The sequence below is a fragment of the Vulpes vulpes genome, chromosome 7 (assembly GCF_048418805.1).
Source record: "Vulpes vulpes isolate BD-2025 chromosome 7, VulVul3, whole genome shotgun sequence".
Classification (NCBI taxonomy): Eukaryota; Metazoa; Chordata; class Mammalia; order Carnivora; family Canidae; genus Vulpes; species Vulpes vulpes.
In genome coordinates, this window is record NC_132786.1 from 73,063,501 (window position 1) to 73,084,642 (window position 21,142).

Below are 21,142 nucleotides of genomic sequence, written 5' to 3' on the forward strand. Positions count from 1 at the left end.
CATCCATTTGTACGGGACCTAGTAGCAGTAACAAGGGTATTTTTTTTTTTTTTTTTTTTTTTTTTTAGTAACAAGGGTATTTGAGGTCAGAGAGGCCTTAACAAGTAAGGCATTTTCCCGAGGCTTACTTAATGACCTTGTAACAAGAATATTTCCAACTGCTTAATGTCCACAATAGCTAAAATATGGGGAAAACCCAGATGCCCATCAACAGATAGACAAAGATGTGGTATATATATGCAATGGAATATTACTTAGCCAGTAAAAAGAATGAAATCTTGCCATTTGCAAAGACATGGACAGAGCTAGATAAATACCATATGATTTCACTCATATGTGGAATTTAAGAAACAAAACAGGTTGAATATAGAGGAAGGGAAGAAAAAATAAAAGCAGAGACGGGGTAAACCATAAGAGACTCCTAACTATAGGGAACTGAGGGTTGCTGAAAGGGAGGTGGATGGGGGGATGGGATAATTGGGTGATGGGCATTAAGGAGGGCACTTGATGTAATGAGCACTAGATGTTATATGCAACTGATGAATCAATAAATTCTATCCTTGAAACTAATAACATACTATATGTTAACTAAATTTAACTTAAATTAAAAATTATTTTTAAAAAGAATATTTTATGCTGATTTTATGAGTGCAGAGAGTCCTTAGCTCTTAGGAAATGCAGAAATAAGGGGCAATGACTAGCATCCAGAAAAAATAAAGACTATACTTTTAGAATTATGTGAGTGGAAAAGTCTGAAAATTCCTAAGTTATACATCAAACTTGCATGCAAGTTTGCATACCTTGCATGCAAGGTATGGGGAACATATATTACATATATTACATAGGTCTAAATAGTTTCTAGCAGTTCTAAGCAAAGGTAGTTATTTAGTTGTGATAAAAGTAACTCATAGGTTGAAACCCACAAAATGGAGGCTGCTCTAGTAGCATGGCCTATGCCATAAATCTAAACCTAACTTCTAGGAAACACTACACTGCCAAGGAAATTTAACATAAACCAATCATAATTCTCCAACTCAGCTTTAGCTAACTAACTTACCTAACCCTAGAAAACAGAACCTACTAGCCCTATAAGGAAATCCCTGACCTTCTAACCAATCATGCTGTTTCTGCAATGTTTTCTTCTAATGCTTTATAAAACCCAGTTTTACTCAAAATCCCTTGGGAAGAGTGTTCCACTGCTTATGAGGCATTGCACTCCCCAATCCATAGATTGTTTTCCCTTGAATAAAGGATGAATTCATTACTAAACAGTATTGACAGCTGCTACTGTCATTTTCCCCAACTTGAAGGCTTAGAACTACTTTTTTTTGAACAAAGGAGGAGTACCTCAGAGCAGGACTTGCCAGTTTTTTTTTTCTATGCCATAGCATATTCAGAAAATGTAGTATTTGTATGATCCATTAGGCCCAGTGCACCTTATTAGCTGTCCTATGGGTCAAGGAGACCTTTCACAGTACATATGAGGAAATGAGGAAATTCTGAATTAGGGAATAAATGTGTGCTGTAAAGACAAATTTTAATATATTTTTTATTTTTTAAAAAATTTTATTTATTTATTTGAGAGAGAGAGAGCATGGGTGACTGCAGAGGGGGATAAGTGGACTCCATGCTGAGTGCAGAGCCTGACTTGGGACTCAGTCTGAGATCATGACCTGAGCAGAAATCAAGAGTCAGGGCAGCCCCCGTGGCTCAGCGGTTTAGCACCGCCTTCAGCCCAGGGCGTGATCCTGGAGACCTGGGATCAAGTCCCACACTGGGCTTCCTGCATGGAGCCTGCTTCTCCCTCTGCTTGTGTCTCTGTCTCTCCCTCTCTGTGTCTCTCATGAATAAATAAATAAAATCTTTAAAAAAAGAGAAAAAGAAATCAAGAGTCAGACGCTTAACCAACTAAGCCACGCAGGCGCCCCTTAAAAGACATACTTTAAAAAAAAAAAAAAAAAAGACATACTTTTAATAGAAGCAAGAATATATGACATAATCTAAGTAAATTTTAAAGCTAAATGAGTAAAGAATATTATTTAATTTTCCATTTAAAAAGGATTCAATCTTTCTTTTAACATAATCTCAAAAAGTTCTTTTAGGTTTTAGAGATGTATACATAACCCAATGCTTATAGATGAAATGAGATGATGACTGGGATTTACTTCAAAATAAATTAAAAAAAAAAAAAAAAAGGAAGCAGTATAGATTTAAAAGTACTGGCCATGGGCTGATGGCCATTAGGTACATAGTGGTTCATTATACTAGTCTAATTTTGTGTATGTTTGCAATGTTCTATAACAAACTTAAAGAATAAAAATAACAGTATAACTCCAGGGACTTCTTATTAATGTTAAATGTAAGAGACAAGGACCATTTACTTATGATCTTATTCCTCAACAGGGTAGAAACTAGCATATCCCCCCAAACTGGAAGATACTGTTTGGGATACTTTCAGGTTTACAAAGCCCAGCATCCCTAATGTAAAAGTGTTCACAGTAATTGATGATTTGTAAAAGAAAGCAACTACACACACACCTGATAGCTTTAATAGTTTCAAAATACAATTCCTCTGCCCTTGAATCTCTATGATAGGGATGCAGAAAGAAATCTCTCCTTATTTGACCTCGGTGCTTGATAAATGATGGTACTTAACAGTTATAAAACTTAATTCCTCTCCTCTGGAGGTTCAAATAAGTTCTTCAGTTTTAGCAATGGTGATAAAATGGCAAAAGCCAAGAATGAAAGGATAAAATATTGCAAAGTAGAAATAGTCAACTTTGAAACAGGCTCAAAGTAAATGCACCCAGACATTTATTTCCACTACGGTGATGAACTCCACTAAAAATAATCATTTTGGTAAAAAAAAATCTTCTACTGCTCATCCCTTTCTTTAAAAAACTCAAAACACATCACTCTTTAAAGAAAAGAATGGTTAAGTATTCAAGAGTAATTCAACTAGAATAATAACCCTAAATGTAAGTAGCAAGTATAATTAGATAAAAATCTAAGAAGTAACTCATTTAATTCAAGGGACAGGTGGAAAAAAAAGGAGACAGAGGACCTAGACAGAAAATACAAACAGAACACCATGGAAAGAAGCAAAGGCTCTAAGAGAAACCAGCAACTCATGGTCATTTATTCACCCACTGATCTCTTTTATTCTGTTCCCTATCTTCTTCTCCTGGGTTTCCCAATGGCAGCCTAGGCTCCCTGAAACTCTTTATTGTCGATTCCATAGACATCTGGGATGAACCGCATCAGTGCTATCCAATATGGTAGCCACTGGCTACATGGAGCTATCAAGGACTTGAAATGTGGCTGGTCTGAACTGAGATGTACTGTAAGTGTAAAATACACTTTAGAAGACAATATGAAAAAAATCCTTAATAATTTATATTGATAACACGTTGAAAGCATAGTACTTTAGAATATTAGGTTAAATAAAACATATTATTGAAAATAATCATGTTTAGGGCAGCCCAGGTGGCTCAGCGGTTTAGCGCCTCCTTCAGCCCAGGGTGTGATCCTGGAGACCCGGGATCGAGTCTCATGTCAGGCAGGCTCCCTGCATGGAGCCTGCTTCTCCCTCTGCCTGTGTCTCTGCCTCTAATTCTCTCTCTCTCTCTCTCTCATGAATAAATAAAATCTTAAAAACCAAAAAAAAAACAAACAACAAAAAAAACCCAAAAAAACCCACAAAGATATCACGACTTCAAAAAAAAAAAAAATCACGTTTAAAACATTTTTTTTTTTGATGTGACTATCAGAAAAGTAAAAATATGTATGTAGCTCACATTTACATTTTGATTGGATAGTGCTGCTACAGATACTTTATCACCACCCACTATTACTCATGCTGGTCTGGCCTTAATGTTGTGCTAAGAGTTGACCCATGGGGGCCAAATTATTTCTATGGGCAAATACACTTCCATTGCTTCTCAGCTTCTCCTAGGAAAAACAGTAGAAACAGACTTACCAATATACTCTTCTAGGTCAATGAAACCATCGGCATTCTTATCTATATCCTCCATTGTTTCCTAGGCAGAAGAAAATAAGAAGAGACTATTAAAGTTAGTATCTAGATGAAATTTAGGCAATAATTTATCATTAAAACACATACATACACATATATGTGTGGGTATGATTAAACCACAGGAAATTGCTTAGAGCACCTGGGTGCTCAGCTCGTTAAGCATGTGCCTTTGGCTCAGGTCCTGGGATCTAGCTCCGTGTAGGGCTCACTGCTGGGGTGGGGTGGAGGGGGAGGTGTGGGGGTGGTCATGCTTCTCCCTCTCCCTCCACGGTTTGTGTTTTCTCTCTCAAATTTATTCATAAAAGACAGAGAGAAATAGAGAGAGAGAGAGAGAGAGAGAGAGAGAGGCAGAGACACAGGCAGTGGGAGAAGAAAGCTCCATGCAGGAAGCCCAATGTGGGACTCGATCCTGGGACTCCAGGAACATGCTCTGAGCCAAAGGCAGATGCTCAACCACTGAGCCACCCAGCCGCCCCAATAAATAAATCTTTAATATATATATATATATATATATATATAAAATAAACCATAGGAAATTGCTGTTTTTCTAGCTAAAAAATGGTAAAACATTACTTATTTTTTATGCTTCAACCCAAAATAACTATGAACCCTCTTGGAGGAACACTAGCACTGTTCAATGACCTATCCCATCAAGCCCACAATGATATGGAATAGCCCCAGTCATGCTGAAGTCATTCTAACGGGAGATGTGACAAATAGCTCAATAGCTGTAGTCTATATTTCATGTTTACAAAACTATAAAGCTTATAGTTTATGTCTTATTGGTAACTGCCTCCTGTGAGAATTCTTAGTATTACTATTAGTGCCTGGTAACTGGTTATGGAATATTTTTAAAAATAGGATTTTCCTGGGGTGCCTGGCTAGCTCAGTCGGTAGAGCATGTGACTCTATCTAGGGGTTATGAATTCAAGCCCTATGCTGGGGCTTAGAGCTTACTTAAAAATAAAAGCAAATCATTCTTCCAGATACAAACTAAAGGCTAAAGAGGAAAGACAGTGTAAGTAACAAAAAGAAACTGAGTTTCTGTTGAGAATTATCACTCTTCACCAACCTGTACTACTATATCTTTCATGTAGTCATATTCCTCAGGGTGCAGGAAAGCTGTAAATTCCTCCTTTGTGGCAATGAGGTCTCCATCCTTGTCTGCCATTTTAAACCTCCGCTCATCTCTAACCATCATTTGTTTATAGTTAAATCCATCATCAGGGTCTGGATCATCTAGAAAACAAAACATTTACGTCAAATCTTAAGACTTCCACAAAACATGAAAATGTGTGGGCTGAGGAATCAATTTCCAAGATGAACCAAGTAATGAAGAAATAAGGTGATTACAAAGGTAAAATTGTAACAGTGTGAAAACATTCAGTTTTCATAATCAAAATCAGGTGCAAATTAAATGTAAATGTTTGCCATTCCACATGGAACCCTGACTCCTTAGCTATGTAACCTATTACATGATGCTTTGCTATTTTTGAAGTTAAGGCTATGAGGGTTCAAGCTTTCTGGTTATATTTGAGAGGCAGTGCTAACATCATACTATCTGAGTTTGAATCCTACCACTTTTTAGCTGTGTGACTGTGGGCAAGTAACTGTGCTTCAATCTATTCATCTGTAAAATGAAGATAACAGTGGTGCCTATTGCGCAGGACTGTGGAATGAGCGAATAAATCTAAGTGCTTAGAATAGTGCCTGGCATATAGTGGGCATTCAACAAATGTTAGCTATTGCTGTTTTTATTAAACATTAGGCTCCTGAGGCACCTGGATGGCTCAGTCAGTTAAACATCTGCCTTCGGCCCTGGTTGTGATCCAAGAGTCTTGGGATGGAGCCCCACATTGGGCTCCCTGCTCAGTGGGGAGCCCACTTCTTCTGCCTCTGCCGCTCTCCCCCTGCTGTGTTCTCACTCACTCTCTCAAATAAATAAAATCTTAAAAAAAATAAACATTAGGCTCCCATTGATAAGCTAGATACCAAAGGCCCCCTATCTCATATTAAGCACACTTTGATTCAAGCAACAGAATATTACCCTTTGAAAGGTCACATTTTTGTTTTTTTTCAGTGAACTCAGATCTACCGTAAGTTACAGGTACTGTCTGCCACTCTATCATCTCCCCCACCCCCGGAAGATTTATGGAAGATTCTAGAATGCAAAACTAATCTACAGTTACAGAAAATAGGTCACGGGTCCCCTAAGAATAGGGGGAAGGTGAGCAGAATTACAGAAGGACATGAGGAAACCTTTTGGGGTGATGGATACATTCACTGATCTTGATTGTAGTTATGGGTTCACTGGTATATATCTATGGCAAAACTCATCAATTGTTCATTTGAAATATGTGCGATGTACTGTATGTCAATTATACCTCAATAAAGCTGTTACAAAAAATAAGCATTAGATTACAACCAAATTGAAGTTGGACCTACCCATCTGCTAGGATGTTGAACTACATAAGTAGTTATTTAGTTTCTATATAAGAATCTAGAAGAATGAAATTTGGCTTAAGTTGAGAAAATGTGGAGTTATCTGTAGTAAAAAAAACCCCAAAACATACGAACAAAAAAAAATCTTTTCAATCTGCTGTGTGGACCAAAAGATAACATGTGAAGATATTATGAAATGTAAAAGACACCGCATTAAAGCTAAGAAACAATCTTTCCTAGAACATACTGATCAAATAAAAAAAGATATGACATTAGTTTTATAAAAAGACCCACAGGGCCCCTTTAGCAATAACATCACACTGATTTTTGATACTGTAGTTCAATCTTTCCATACTTTAAGCACTGTTGGGAAAACAAAAAGTACTGTTCTATTTTCAGAGTTGGGTAGTTTGAAGCTTTATTCTTTGTTGAGTGTCAAAATTCTGTAAGACAGCTTATTGAATCATACTCAAAATCATAACAGGTTGAAGATGGGAGAATTTAAGGAAAATACACTTTTCTAAGATACTGAGTCATCTCTTCTAAACAAAGTTTCAGCACTAACTACGCAACAAAAAAATAAGATAACATAAATAAAAATAAATAAATAAATAAATAAAAACCACCAACTATTTATAAAAAAAAAAAGGGGGGGGGGGATCCCTGGGTGGCGCAGCGGTTTGGCGCCTGCCTTTGGCCCAGGGCGCGATCCTGGAGACCCGGGATCGAATCCCACATCGGGCTCCCGGTGCATGGAGCCTGCTTCTCCCTCTGCCTGTGTCTCTTGGCCTCTCTCTCTCTCTCTGTGACTATCATAAATAAATAAAAATAAATAAATAAAAACCACCAACTATTTATAAAAAAAAAAAAATAAGATAACAGAAGACAACTTACAAAGACTAGATTCTTAACTAAGAGCCCTCCTCTCTGCCTTAAGGTAAAATGTGGTGGCTACAATCCAGTACCCTGATACATGCACAAATATGAGGATGAAAAAGGAAGATAACTTTAACAACTAAACTCATGTGTTTGCTGTCATTACTGATTGCCAGATCTATCCTAAGTACCAGTTTACTGGGCTATCCAGCCTACACAGTTTTGATAGGCTCTTATCTAATTTTGCTAGAATGGATCTTAGTATTTATCTGACTTGTGGTAGAGACAGTGTTAACTTTCCTTTTGTGGAAAGCAGATTCATTAAGACAGATTTTAATTAAAAGCTAAGATGATTTATACCTGAGCTCAAAAATTCAATCAAGAATGTACTCTCAGCTCACAAAAAACCCCTTAGCACTTCTGTAAGCCACCTTACTGCCCCAGCAATATCCACCCACATGCCTCAAGGGAAAGGTGCCTTAAAAAGATATTTCCTCTCTAGTGAGTGCTTCAGCTTATTCAGCCTCAGTAGAAATACCCATTACATTGAATCATTTGACCAAGACAGCAAAAGAGCTCTCAACAGCTCTTTATGTGCATAATCATACAAAGGGTTTAAGATTCATTCTGGGTAGCAAGTGAGTGTCTAGGTCTGAATAGAGATTTATTATCATATCATTTTGTTTAGATCACCAAGAACTTACCCTTCACTCTATTTTTATAAGTCCAAATAAATCAGGAGGGTGTTGGCTCTCAGCCAGAAAGCAAGAAGCACGGGTGCCTCTCCATCTGCGCTGACTTTTTAATACACAGGTTCTTAATTGGGTGAAGGATATGTTTGGTTCTTGGCTAAGTGTCAAGCATGAACAGAGATTGCCACTTTAGTCTAAGGAATGAGAACAAGCCCAATACAGAAATAAAAGTCTCTTCACTAGAAATGCATGCAGTCCTGTAATTAACACAGACAGCTGGCTATCCAGTGGGAGAAACAGACCATTATACACTCACTGCTTATTAACCAGTGGTAGAGAATGCCTCCTTTAACCCAGAAATTTGCCTAATTTCCAGGATAAAAATGCAAGAAGTAACATTTAATATACATCTTATTTCAAATTGTAACCACATAGGGGAATCTCACTAACAAAAACATCCTAAGTCATCAACTCAGTAAGATCGCCACCTAGCATTCAGCAACAGGCAAGTGTAATACCGAAAAGAAAATTACTAACAGGTGGCCCAAGCACACAAACTACTAAATCCACAGAAAGCAATCAAAGTCATATTTATTTGCCTTGAAGCATTTGCATAGCAGGCTGATAAACTCATGTGCCAGAGAAAACAAATGGGAAATTTTCATTTCTAAACTTCATAGGCAGATATACTAAAATAGTTAAATTTTACCAAGAAAAGCTATTATACTTGATCTTTACTTCATTAAGGAAAGAGCAATTTTCCTATTCTCACCAGTTATAAGGAATCTAATTTGGTTGGAATTTCAGGTCCAATACTTAAAAAAAAAATTAATTTAAATTCAATTTAGTTAACATGTAATGTATCATTACTTTCAGAGTAGCATTTAGTGATTCATCAGTTGCATATAAAACACCCATCATGTCCAATACTTTAATGTGACCATGTCAAGAGACATTTTAAGGTCTCCTGCTTTGCATTATTAAAATAATGTAGCCTTTTAGATGATATCTACTCCATGGTCTCTGAGGGATCACAGAAAGAAAAAATTGGTAAAATAATATCTGAATTGCTAAAGATGTATAAGATGCCAGACCTTAGAAAACCAAATTAAATACTTAATATATACATTTAAAGTTAATTTAAAAAAAAAAATCAGTTCAGAATTGGACTATTTAAAATAAGTACAATTTCCTCCTTTCACTGTGTGACCCATTTGTTTCTTTGACTCAAGACCATGGTCTCTATCAGGCTGACATCTTGCCCCTTACCCAGGTAAGTGCCATAAGTCACGTTTCTGTACTCATCCCAGGAGATTAAGCCGTCTTGATTCATATCAAACTCGTGCCATTGGTTTTCAACATTGTCATATATGTATTTCTTCTGGGCGTGCTTAATCCAGGATTTCAGCTCCCCCTCCGTCACAAACCCATCTTTATCCACGTCTATTTTATCTACAATCATTCTACAAGACAAAACAGTTACGTTTCAAGGTGCCAGCTCCACAAGGCTTTTTCCCCCAGATAGTAGGGACCTACCTAAAACGTAGCCGTAGGTGGCATTTTTATACTCCTCCCAGGAAACGAGGCCGTCCTCATTGAGGTCATGCCCCTTCCACTGTCGCTCTACATCCTCGTAAATCCAGCGCTTTTGTGCAAATTTAATCCAGTCTTTGAGTTCATCCACAGTGACAAACCCGTCCTTGTCGCCATCTATTTTACTTACAATTTTTCTGTAGAAAATGCAGAGAAATCCAGCAAGAGGTTAAAAGGACACAAGGCTCTAGACTTAGCCAGGTGTGTGCTGTAGCCAGAAGTGTTGCCCAGCGCTAAAGCATGGACATATAAAAGAAGTCTCCAAAAAAAAAAAAACCTTCCAGACAGGCAACTGAAAATATTTCTCATAAATGGCCTGTTACTGATCTGAAATGAGCCTTCCAGATAAGGCAAGCAGAGTTCATAGTCGGTGCACTCACATGCAAAACCCAATCTCATCCCTTTAAGGGCAGGTTATAGCCAGTGGTCAGAATTCAGGAGTGAATATCCATTCCTATCTGGATTCTTCATTCTTTGCATCAAATAACATGCAAATCTTTATGTTTTTCTTTATTGCTTTTGAGAGAATCTCAATTTCTTGGTAAATAATCACAATCACTGGTAGGATTTTCTAAAAAATAAAAAATTTACACTAGAATTTAAAAAAATCAGTTGCTTTTTAAAAAGGTAACACTTTTGTTAAAAATATAAAAATACAAAGACAGTTCTGTGATCACTTACACCTCAAGTCAAGATTTAAAAACAGAAGCCAAAAAACCAAAACACACAACACACACACCCCAAAACCAAAAAGACCCAACCCCTCCCCCCATAAACCCCAAGCCCCCCCACAGTGACACAAAGGCAGGACAGATGCATGTTTGTTCTAAAAAATAGCTAGCAGCTAATTATACATTATGTTGAATTGGACTTTCACATATAACCACAAAGAAAGAGAACTCCAAGGAAATGATGTGAAAAGAACGTCTGCCCCTAACATACCTGAGCTTAGAAGAATGTTAGTAAGTTGAGAGGGTGAGGATATAGATGATAAAGCAAAACTATAAAACTAAAGAGTCAATATACTTCATCCTTCATGAGCTTTTCTTCCAGGTTTGCCATCTCAAGTTTAAGAATTTTGAAATATGTGCATGATATGAAAACCCCTAAAGATGCCACCACTCTAACTTATAGAGACACAGACAATCTATGTAAAGTCACCCAGGTAAGTAGCCCAGTTTGGAACGGGAACTTCAAAATGTCTACGAGAGGGATCCCTGGGTGGCGCAGCGGTTTGGCGCCTGCCTTTGGCCCAGGGCGCGATCCTGGAGACCCGGGATCGAATCCCACATCGGGCTCCCGGTGCATGGAGCCTGCTTCTCCCTCTGCCTGTGTCTCTGCCTCTCTCTCTCTCTGTGTGACTATCATAAATAAATTTAAAAAAAAAAAATTAAAAAAAAACAAAAAACAAAAAACAAAATGTCTACAAGATCTGAAATCTTGGCATACTCCTATCCTCTACTATTTGCAGAATTGAAAGAAGTCTGTCACTTGGTAGCAAAGATTGTCTTTTCCCAGTTTGCACTCATTTCATGAATACAACACTGGAAAGTGATTAAAAATCACAGAGTACTCCTGACACTATGAAAAGAGATTCACTTTGATACTGGTATGTTGTTAGCCTTAACTGTCTAGTATTTACTTAAACTCTGTAATGTAACAAGCATTTTCCTTCAGGGAATGTGTAATCGTCTAGCTTTTACTCTAAAATGTTAATAGAAAAAGTAAAGCAGTAAGAAGCTCTCTCTTAAATATCTTCCTCTATCTATATGGACATAAGACAATTTTTTTTTTTTTTGCAACTTTAACCCTTGAGAGTCTAAAAAGTTTTTAACACATTAATTCATACCAGTATTAAAAACTTCTGCATCATCTATAATGGAGCCCATTTTATGTCCAAATGGTACTGACTACCAATAGTGCCACTGTACCATTAAGAAAAAAAGGGTAAAAAAAAAAAAAAAAAAAAAAGAAAAAAGGGTAAGGTATTGGAATGCCTTCTGTTCTCAAATGAAAATTTTAAACTATTATAAATAGCCTAAAAAGAAGGATCACTCAAATAAAGAGACCTATGACTATTCAAGATGGGGTTTTGTTAATGAAGTTGGCTGAACGCTACTCTATGTATTTCAACAGAAATATCTCAAATGCTTTAACCCAGAGGGTGGTAAACTTTTTCTGCAAAGGGATAGATTGCACCCTGGGCCAAAGGCAGGCACTAAACCACTGCACCACCCAGGAATCCCATATCTCTATATTTTAATAGTCATTTAAAAATATGAAAGCTGGGATGCCTGGGTGGCTCAGTGGTTGAGAGCCTGCCTTCAGCCCAGGGCATGATCCCAGAGACCCAAGATCGAATCCCACATCAGGCTCCCTTCATGGAGCCTGCTTCTCCCTCTGCCTATGTCTCTGTCTCTCTCTGTGTCTCTCATGAATAAATAAATAAAATCTTAAAAAAAAAAAAACAAAACCCAAACTTATATATGTATAAAAGCCATTCTTATCTTGCTGGCCATCCAGCCTGTAGGGAGCTATGAAGGTACACTGGAAGCAGGTATGTCCCATTTTAGGCACTAACTCTAAACTCTGATCTTTAAAGCCTGTGCAAATTTATGAAGCTAATGGTGTTGTTTTCCTGCGACCCTGAAGAACTCTACAGATGTTGTTATGATGCCAACAAATAAGCATTTATTTCAGGATAGACACAACGTACTTAGCGGACCTTATGTTATTTCTCCTAAGAGATAAGACATGCTTCTACATTTCAAAAGTCAAAAAGCAAATCCTTTGTTGTTGTTGTTTTTTAAAGAACCTGGGTAAGTAGGCTCCAGGAGGATTCACAATATTCCTGAAATTTTCAGCATGCAAAATTTTATATATAGTCATATGTGCACTTTTCTGAGGAAGACTTCTTTGCTTTCCTTAGACTCTCAAAGAGGTTGGCCTATGCCCTAAAAAAGGATGATGAACTGCTCTAGTTCATTTCTTAAACAAATACACCAACGGTGAAAACTGTTTAATATTAAGGACCACCACCTTAAAACAAATAAACTTCATCTGAAGGACACATAAATGAGAAGTATACTTAAGACTTCTTCGGTGGGAGGGGAAGAATACACACATAAGAAAAAATGTTCTATTTGTCAACATTCTTAAGAAAAAGGGAAAACTACATTAAAATTAAATGTTTTAGATATTACTAAAGATTTAAAAATAGTAGTGAATTTTTGCAACTACAGGTGTAAACAATGTTCTTTTCTCCTAATCACTTGCCTTCTATATAAATGGAAAATTCAGAGGGTGGGCCGAATCTGTTGTTCCCAACCTCTGGTGTGCAGTCCCCTACCAAAACAATGTTTAGAAATGCCACAGCAGGAACGCCTGGGTGGCTTAGCGGTTGAGCATCGCCTTTGGCTCAGGGCGTGATCCCAGAGTCCTGGGATCGAGATCCATGTCAGGCTCTCTGCATGGAGCCTGCTTCTCCTCCCTCTTCCTTTGTCTCTGCCTCTCTCTCTGTGTCTCTCATGAATAAATAAATAAATCCTTAAAAAAAGAGAAAGAAATGCCATAGCAAATAAGCTTCAAAAAAAATCAGGGATCCCTGGGTGGCTCAGCGGTTTGGTGCCTGCCTTTGGCCCAGAGCGCGATCCTGGAGTCCCGGGATCGAGTCCCGTGTCGGGCTCCCTGCATGGAGTCTGCTTCTCCCTCTGCCTGTGTCTCTCTATGTCTATCATGAATAAATAAATAAAAATCTTAAAAAAAAAAAATCACTTGGTATCCTTGTTTCTAATAGCGGTACATCACTCTACATCACTCTATTTCTCCTTATCTCCAAAATTTAGAAGAAAATAGTACTTGTTCACACATTCTATGAAAAACATTTTAACTATCTTACTCTAAACAAATCTGAAGTCTGCTCATGTGTTGAACTTTTGCTATTTAATGACAAAAAGGAACATTCTCTCTACTGAAAACTGCTAGCAGAGCTATTCCACTACCTGCACAGAGCCAGAATGTACTGACACCAAGTCTAAAGGCCCTTCATTATTTAAGAATAATTCTGTGAAGAGCCATGAGACCCAAATAGGGGTCGGACATACACATTAATAGGTATAAGACAAAGATGGAGAACACCCTCATGCATCCCTATTTTTAGCCCAAGTGTTAGCACAGTTATAAGATTAAAATTAAAAGTGAGCATGGTCTCTTAAAGTTAGAAAAGCAACCTAAGAGAAGACTGACTCTATGTGCCTTCAGGTGTTTGAAGATAGTTTCTCATCCACATAGCAAAATCTTGTATTTCTGTCAGTGTTTCAGAATAAAATATTGTACCCTTCAATTAACAGACAATCTAATGAAAGGATAAGATAGACTTATTCTGAAGTATCACCCAAAACACACTCTATAGTGTCTTCTAATCATAGTACTATCCACGATGGCAAAATACTTTTGGAAGTTCTTACGTGGCACAACTTTCCAAACAAATCTCTTTAATATAGTTCAGGAAATTACATCAACGGTGCTCATTAAGGAGGAAATGTTCACTAAATTAACTTGCACTTCCTCAAAAAGCAAGGCTTTGGAAGAGCCAAAAAAGACATTCTTAGATCCTCAGAAATCTACCAAACCAACTCACTAGGTAAAAAAGATGCCTGCTGAGAGCCACAGAATCCAACTTTGGACCAGCTGTTATTAAAAACAGCAACTCATACTCTGACATTAAACCTATCACTTATTATAATCTAAAAGGCAAGGCTGGTTTCCTTGCTTTTGTTTTTGTAATTAAGAAAATATCTGAGAATGAAAACAAGGTAAAAGACATTCTCAGAAATCATCAACTTTACAGAAATTAGCCCAGGGGTTTCATTTACTCAAAGGCTTGGCTTGGGGAACAATGAATAGGTCGCAGATTGTACGTAAAAATTAAAAGCATCAGGGCCGAGAAACCCTCCATGTAACATTCCTTTGAAAATAAGATGCAATTCAATCTGGGTCCTGTAGCATTTGGTACTTTTATGCAAAAATGACTTTGCTTTATAGAATGAGGTAAAACTGTTACTCAGTGGAGAAATGTATGAAAGCAAGCAATTAATTTTAGTGGTAGCATTTCTGGTTAGTTTTCAGGTGTAGTTCAAAACAGCTTTACTGTGTGGCCAAGCCAAAAGAGAAAAAAAAAGAATGAGCTATTTTTATAAAGAAATGTCATTAGTTTAGCCCCCTGAGAGTTGGCACCTTACCCAAGCCTTTCCTTGCTTTCTTCTGGTGTCAGCTGATCAAAGGTCTTCGCTTCTTCTGCACCCAAGAAGGCATCATGGTCATAATCAAAACTCTGAGCATCATTGTGAACTTTGTCGCTAAGCTGAGGCTCATGGTGTACACGGTCCTTCTTTTCTGTGGGCTTGCTCAAGGCAAAGGCTGTGCACAGGGACAGGCACATAAGAAACTGTCGCAGGTCCATGATAATCAGATCTTAAAGAAAAACAGAAGTTAGTTAATTCAGGAAGCCATGTGCTTTGTAATTAATTAAATAAGAAACTAAAAGCTCATAACGAATTTTTTTTTGGCTCACAACCAATTTGATACTAAACCAAACATTATTATTTAATCCATAAAATAAGAATGGTAAAATATCAGACTTCCCAATTTTCACCAGTTTAAATTCAGGTCTACCGACTCCAAATAACTATTTTTTGTACTATATCAGGGGTCTGGTCTTTAAACCTGGATGATTATTAGGATCACCTAAGAACCCTTAAAAAATGTCTCCTACTGAATTAGAATCTCTAAATTGAATGAATATAAATAAAGTTTTATTTTTTTAAGATTTTATTTATTTATTCCTGAGAGACACAGAGAAGCAGAGACACGGAGAAGCAGGCTCTATGCAGGGAGCCCGATGTGGGACTCATCCTAGGACTACAGGATCACGCCCTGAGCCAAAGGCAGACGCTCAACAACTGAGCCACCCAGTTGTCCCTGACCTAAAGTTTTAAATGCTTCTCAGGTGATTCTGATGATCACTAGATTAGGAACCATGAAATATTTGAGATTACTTGTCCTTATATACAGCACCAAGTTGTCTCCCATACCCATGCTCAACCTCAAATCAAATTCAAAGATCAAACCATTCAGATGGTACAGTGATGGAGAACAACTGGCTTTAGCATTCCTTATACTGTGTTTCCCAAACTTGCCCAGGCATTAGGACTGCTTGGAGTACTGTTCAAAAGCACAGATCCTCAGGTCCTACTCCATACCTTCAGAATCTTGATAGTCACAGTTGACTCTAATGAACATGCACAAGGCTAGAACACTTTATCAAAAAGTGTTGACCAAAAAATTGCAGACAAGCTGCAGAATGGTAACTTGTTTAGCACACTCTACAAATGTCCCACAGTATTGTCTAGAGAAGTTACAGTCTTAGAGAAAAAAAATAAAAGTAAAAATTATGGGGAAAGATTTTTCCAACTTTCATATTTTAACTAATCTTTCACCAGAAGAACATGAATTCTGAAAGCCTTTCCCCTACAGTGAGAGTCAGTTTTTGTAAATTCAGTTATCTCTTACTCATTTCCACTTGAAACCAATGGCTCCCCTAACTGGATAGGCAGATGGTTATTAGGCATGAGGCTTGCTGTTGTGGTTAAATTGTGTTTCCCAAAAAGATACACTGAAGTCCTAACCCCTGTACCCATGAATGTGACCTTATTTGGAAATAGGATCTTTGCAGATGTAATTAAGTTAAAATGAGGTCATTTTGGATTAGGGTAGGCTCTAATCCAATGACTGATATCCTTATGAAAGAAGGAAATTTAGACACACAGAGAAGAGAATGCCAAGTTATGATGAGGCAAAGATTGGAATGATGCATCTGCAAGTCAAGGAATGTCAAGGATTCCTGGCAACTGCAGAGGCGAAGAAGAGGGAAGGAAGGATCCTCCCCTAGAGCCTTCAGACAAAGCATGGCTCTGCCAACACCTTGATTTCTAATTTCTAGCCTCTAAAACTATGAGAATATCTGACCTTTTAAACCACCCAGCTTGTGGTAATTTGTTACAGCAGCCCAAGGAAACTAAGGCTCATGCAACACACAAAAGATAAATATGTTACTTTACCCTAATTTGCAGATTAAACTAGCTAGACTTTCCTTCCTCAGGATGTCTTTAGTGGAACCATCTAGTCCAAGGGCTCACAATTTATATGTAAATATTTTTAAAAACATGAAAATTCTTTCAGCCTAACTCCTAAATTAGTGGTTCTCAACCTAGACTGCATGCACCCTAGAATCACCCAAAGACTTTTAAGAAAATATGATCACTAAGTCTCACCCCTACCTATTAATATTTTGAAAAGGCAACCAGGTTGTGAACCACTATTTTAACTAACCTCTCAAATAGCATTCTCTTAAGAAATCTGATCTGAAAGTATACTTCAAAGAAACTGCATTTATCTGATCCTGCCTCAAAGTTTTTGAAACCTGGAATAAATTGTTCCAGGGAAAAAAGAAATTAAATATGCCACTACATTAGACAAATTTTATTTTTTTATTTTTATTTTTTAAAAGATTTTATTTATTTATTCATTCATTCATTCATTCATTCATGAGAGGCACAGAGAAAGAGAGAGGCAGAGACACAGGCAGGGGGAGAAGCAGGCCCATGCTGGGAACACAACATGGGACTCGATCCCGGGTCTACAGAATCACACCCTGAGCTGAAGGCGGCACTAAACCGCTGAGCCACCCGGGCTGCCCCAGATTAGACATATTTTAATTATGTTTTTCTTGTAACCCTCAAGAAAGCACAACCTGAGGCCTCCATGAATAACTTTCAGGCTGCAAAAGCATAGAAGGACACTGTCTGTATTCAATACCTGGGAAAGCACCACAGTGGGGAAGGGAGAGAAGGCCCTAAAACAACAGAGGATTCATCATTAGAAAGTAGAAAGTATTCTAAATAGGACAGCCCCAAAAAGTCCAACAGAATGCCGCTAAGGAGATGACGGGAGGCAGTCACTCCTGGAATGCCCATTCTCCAAAAAAAGGTACTCTTACTTGAATGGTTGGTGAGACTGATGAAAACCCCTAAGCAATGTGAAAGCCAGACCGAGAGAGTCAGAGAAACGGGAAGAAGGTGGTCCTTTTCTTAAGCTGTTCCCACCAATGTTAGAACTCAGCTATGCTTCTCAAAGTTAATCAGCATCCTGTTTCATGCTATCTCACCCAAATGCCCAAATTTGTATACAAGGACACTTGTACAAAGATATTCAATGATGACAGTTTATAATGATTAAAAAAATAGAAAACTAAACCAGAGAACTAGTAAATACATATTAAATGTATATTATGGGACAATACAAAAGATTAAAAAGAATGAGGTGGATCTATCTACACTGAAACGGAGAATTCACGATGACATGTTAAGGGAACAACAAAAAAAGCAAGTTGCAAAACAATGTCAATTTAAAACCCAAACCATGGGATCCCTGGGTGGCGCAGCGGTTTGGCGCCTGCCTTTGGCCCAGGGCGCGATCCTGGAGACCCGGGATCGAATCCCACGTCAGGCTCCCGGTGCATGGAGCCTGCTTCTCCCTCTGCCTGTGTCTCTGCCTCTCTCTCTCTGTGACTATCATAAATAAATAAAAATTTTAAAAAATTAAAAAAATAAATAAAACCCAAACCAAACCTCTCCGATTATTTATATTATTTATATTATTTATAATATATGCATGAAAATGGCATGGAAGGATAAGCATCTATCTGTAAACAGTGGTATCTCCCCAGGCTCAAGGGAGAAGAGGTGGGGGTGGTGAGGCTGGTGTGAACTTTAATATTGTACTTTGTTGTCTATATTTTGTAAATGAATACACAGTGTATTGCCTGTATTACTTTTTTTTTTTTAGATTTTTTAAAAGATTTATTTTTTTATGAGACACAGAGAGGTAGAGGCACAGGCAGAGGGAGAAGCAGGCTACCTGCATGGAGCCTGATGCAGGACTGGATCACGACCTGAGCCAAAGGCAAACGCTGAACCACTGAGCCACCTAGGTGCCCTGCAAATAAAACACTTTCAAGCCATTTCTCCAGATTGAAAAAGGAGACTGAAAAAAAAAACCCCACTATTCTTAAGTCATAAACTTTTTATTTTTTTTTATTTTTTTTTTTTTAGTCATAAACTTTTTAAAATAAAACATGCTGCTCTAGAATAACACTTCAGCTTACCCTTCAATAATTCAACTGATCAATCAAATCAGTGGAACAAAAAAGAAAATTAGAGATTTAGTGGCTCTCTTTAAGTGCCAAAATGAGTATGCCTTTACTTAAGGGCAAAATAAAGCTTCCATCTCAAACTACAAATAGTTCTTTAAACCAACAAAACTCTTTAGAGATAAGGAACAAATTTCTGTTGTTGATATTTTGTAATATATCCAAACGATTTCTATATACTGCTAGAGGTTTATAAAATCAAGTAAAATCAAGTCACTGCAACAGAAGATTTTCCTTATGCCTATTAATAAGGGAACTTCACTTTTAGGAAAATTTTATAAATAATTAATTATATCCTCAGAATAAAATACCCCAACAATTCTTGCAAATCTCAAATGTGACAATATGAATAAATGCGTAAGCCCATTACCAGGCCTGGAAAAGATATTGTACAAAGTTTTTATACATGAAATATATGGAAATGTAACACCGATTCACTGAGATTTAGAGGCAAAACTACATTTAAATTTGAGGCCTAAGATCTTGATAACAAGATAACAAGGGTAAGAGATAAGAGAATTCCAGAGTAAAAGTCAAGAGCTTTATCATCTATCGATCCCTTTTTCTTTCTCTTTGAATTAACCTTCCAATCCCATGCCTCTAAAGGCTCCTTCCCCCATTTTGTCAATCAATACTTCTCAGGTTTCCACAATCCAAAATCAGTTCTTTCCCAGACCTCACTATCCATTCAAGGTTGCCCTTCCCTTTCCTTCACCAGCAAGAGTGTCTAGGCTGCTATCTGTGCCTCCTCACCACCTACTGCCACCCTGAAATCTAGCTGCTTACCACTGATGAAACTGCCCTTTAAAAAAAAAAAAGATTTTATTTATTTATTCATGAGAGACACAGAGAGAGAGGCAGAGACATAGGCAGAGGGAGAAGCAGGCTCCCTGCAGGGAGCCTGATGTGGGACTCCATCCCAGGCCCTCAGGATCATGTCCCGAGCCAAAGGCAGCTGCTCAACCACTGAGCCACCCAGGTGCCCCACTAAACTGCTTCTTAAAAAGGTCATCAAGGATCACTTGATAGACAAAGTCAATGGTCCTACCTTCCACTCTCTGCAGTGGGCAATAAAAAACCCTGAACTTTAACTTTTAAAAAAAAAAAATATATATATATATATATGCTTTGTGCCCACATATAATATACTAACTCCTGGCTATTAGAAACTTTCACAAAGGCCTCTTGTTCTATGAATACAGACACCAAAAAACAAAACAAAACAAAAAAACCCAAAATACTAGATTTATCTAAATCCATACAATACATAAAAATGTTCAAGTAGAAACAAAGGCTATTCCCCAAGACAAAGGATATTTTATGTGGGAAGATGTGAAAACAGTACAAAACAACTTTTCACACAAGGTATTTGAAGAACTACATTAGTGCAGTTATTTCTGAAGCATCTTTCTCTTTTTAACCAAACTGAAATCAAATGATAGAAAACTAAACGGCTCTTCTCTTTCTCCTTCCCTCTTCATTATAACTACACATCAATGGATAACAGAGTATCAGGAAAACATAAACGAAGAACTTAGTTGTATGAAAGCTCACCATGTGATCTAGAAAGTAGACGAATGGTTGTGCAAAAAGCATCTCCCCATCTCCTATTTCTCAAATGGCCTGTAATTTCTTCTAAAATTCTGTCTCTAGGCAGCCCCGGTGGCGCAGCGGTTTAGCGCCGCCTGCAGCCCAGGTCGTGATCCTGGAGACCCTGGATCAGAGTCCCAAGTCAGGCTCTCTGCATAGAGCCTGCTTCTCCCTCTGCCTGTGTCTCTGCCTCTCTCTCTCTCTCTCTGTCTCTATGAATAAATAATTAAAATCTTTTTTAAAAAATAAAATAAATAAAATAAAATAAAATTCTGTCTCTCCCTCACCAAGGGTAACATCTAATAATTTTTCTTAAAAAAAAAAAAAAATCTAGGGGTGCCTGAGTGGCTCAGTCGGTTAAGCATCTGCCTTCCTCTCAGGTCATGATCTAGCATCACGTCCCCCACGTGATAGATAGATAGATATGTCTATCTAGCTCCCTGCTCACTGAAGAATCTGCTTCTCCTTCTCCTTCTCCCTCTGCCCCTGCAGGCAAGTGCCTGGGCGCTCTCTCCCCTTTCAAATAAATAAATAAAATCTTAAAACAAAACAAAACAAAACTAGACCTGTACTGTTCAGGACAGTAGGTGTGAGTCACCTGTGGCTGCTAAGCACTTGAACTGTGGCTAGTATAAATTAAGATGT

General features: G+C 37.7%; 1 protein-coding gene across 2 annotated transcripts in view; it reads right to left on the bottom strand.

The window, feature by feature from the left end:
• The window catches only part of CALU (calumenin), a 29,118-nt gene that overhangs the window by 3,975 nt on the left and 4,001 nt on the right, over positions 1-21,142 (bottom strand). Inside the window, exons 2-5 of one of the 2 annotated variants that reach the window (XM_026010789.2) lie at positions 14,880-15,111; positions 9,583-9,776; positions 5,109-5,275; positions 3,980-4,040 (exon numbers count right to left, since the gene is read on the bottom strand). In XM_026010789.2, coding sequence (XP_025866574.1) covers positions 3,980-4,040; positions 5,109-5,275; positions 9,583-9,776; positions 14,880-15,100 — 643 coding nt within the window. In that variant the 5' untranslated portion in view covers positions 15,101-15,111. Of the gene's footprint in view, positions 1-3,979; positions 4,041-5,108; positions 5,276-9,315; positions 9,510-9,582; positions 9,777-14,879; positions 15,112-21,142 lie in introns of both variants that reach the window. The other variant, XM_026010790.2, reaches the window with a different exon arrangement.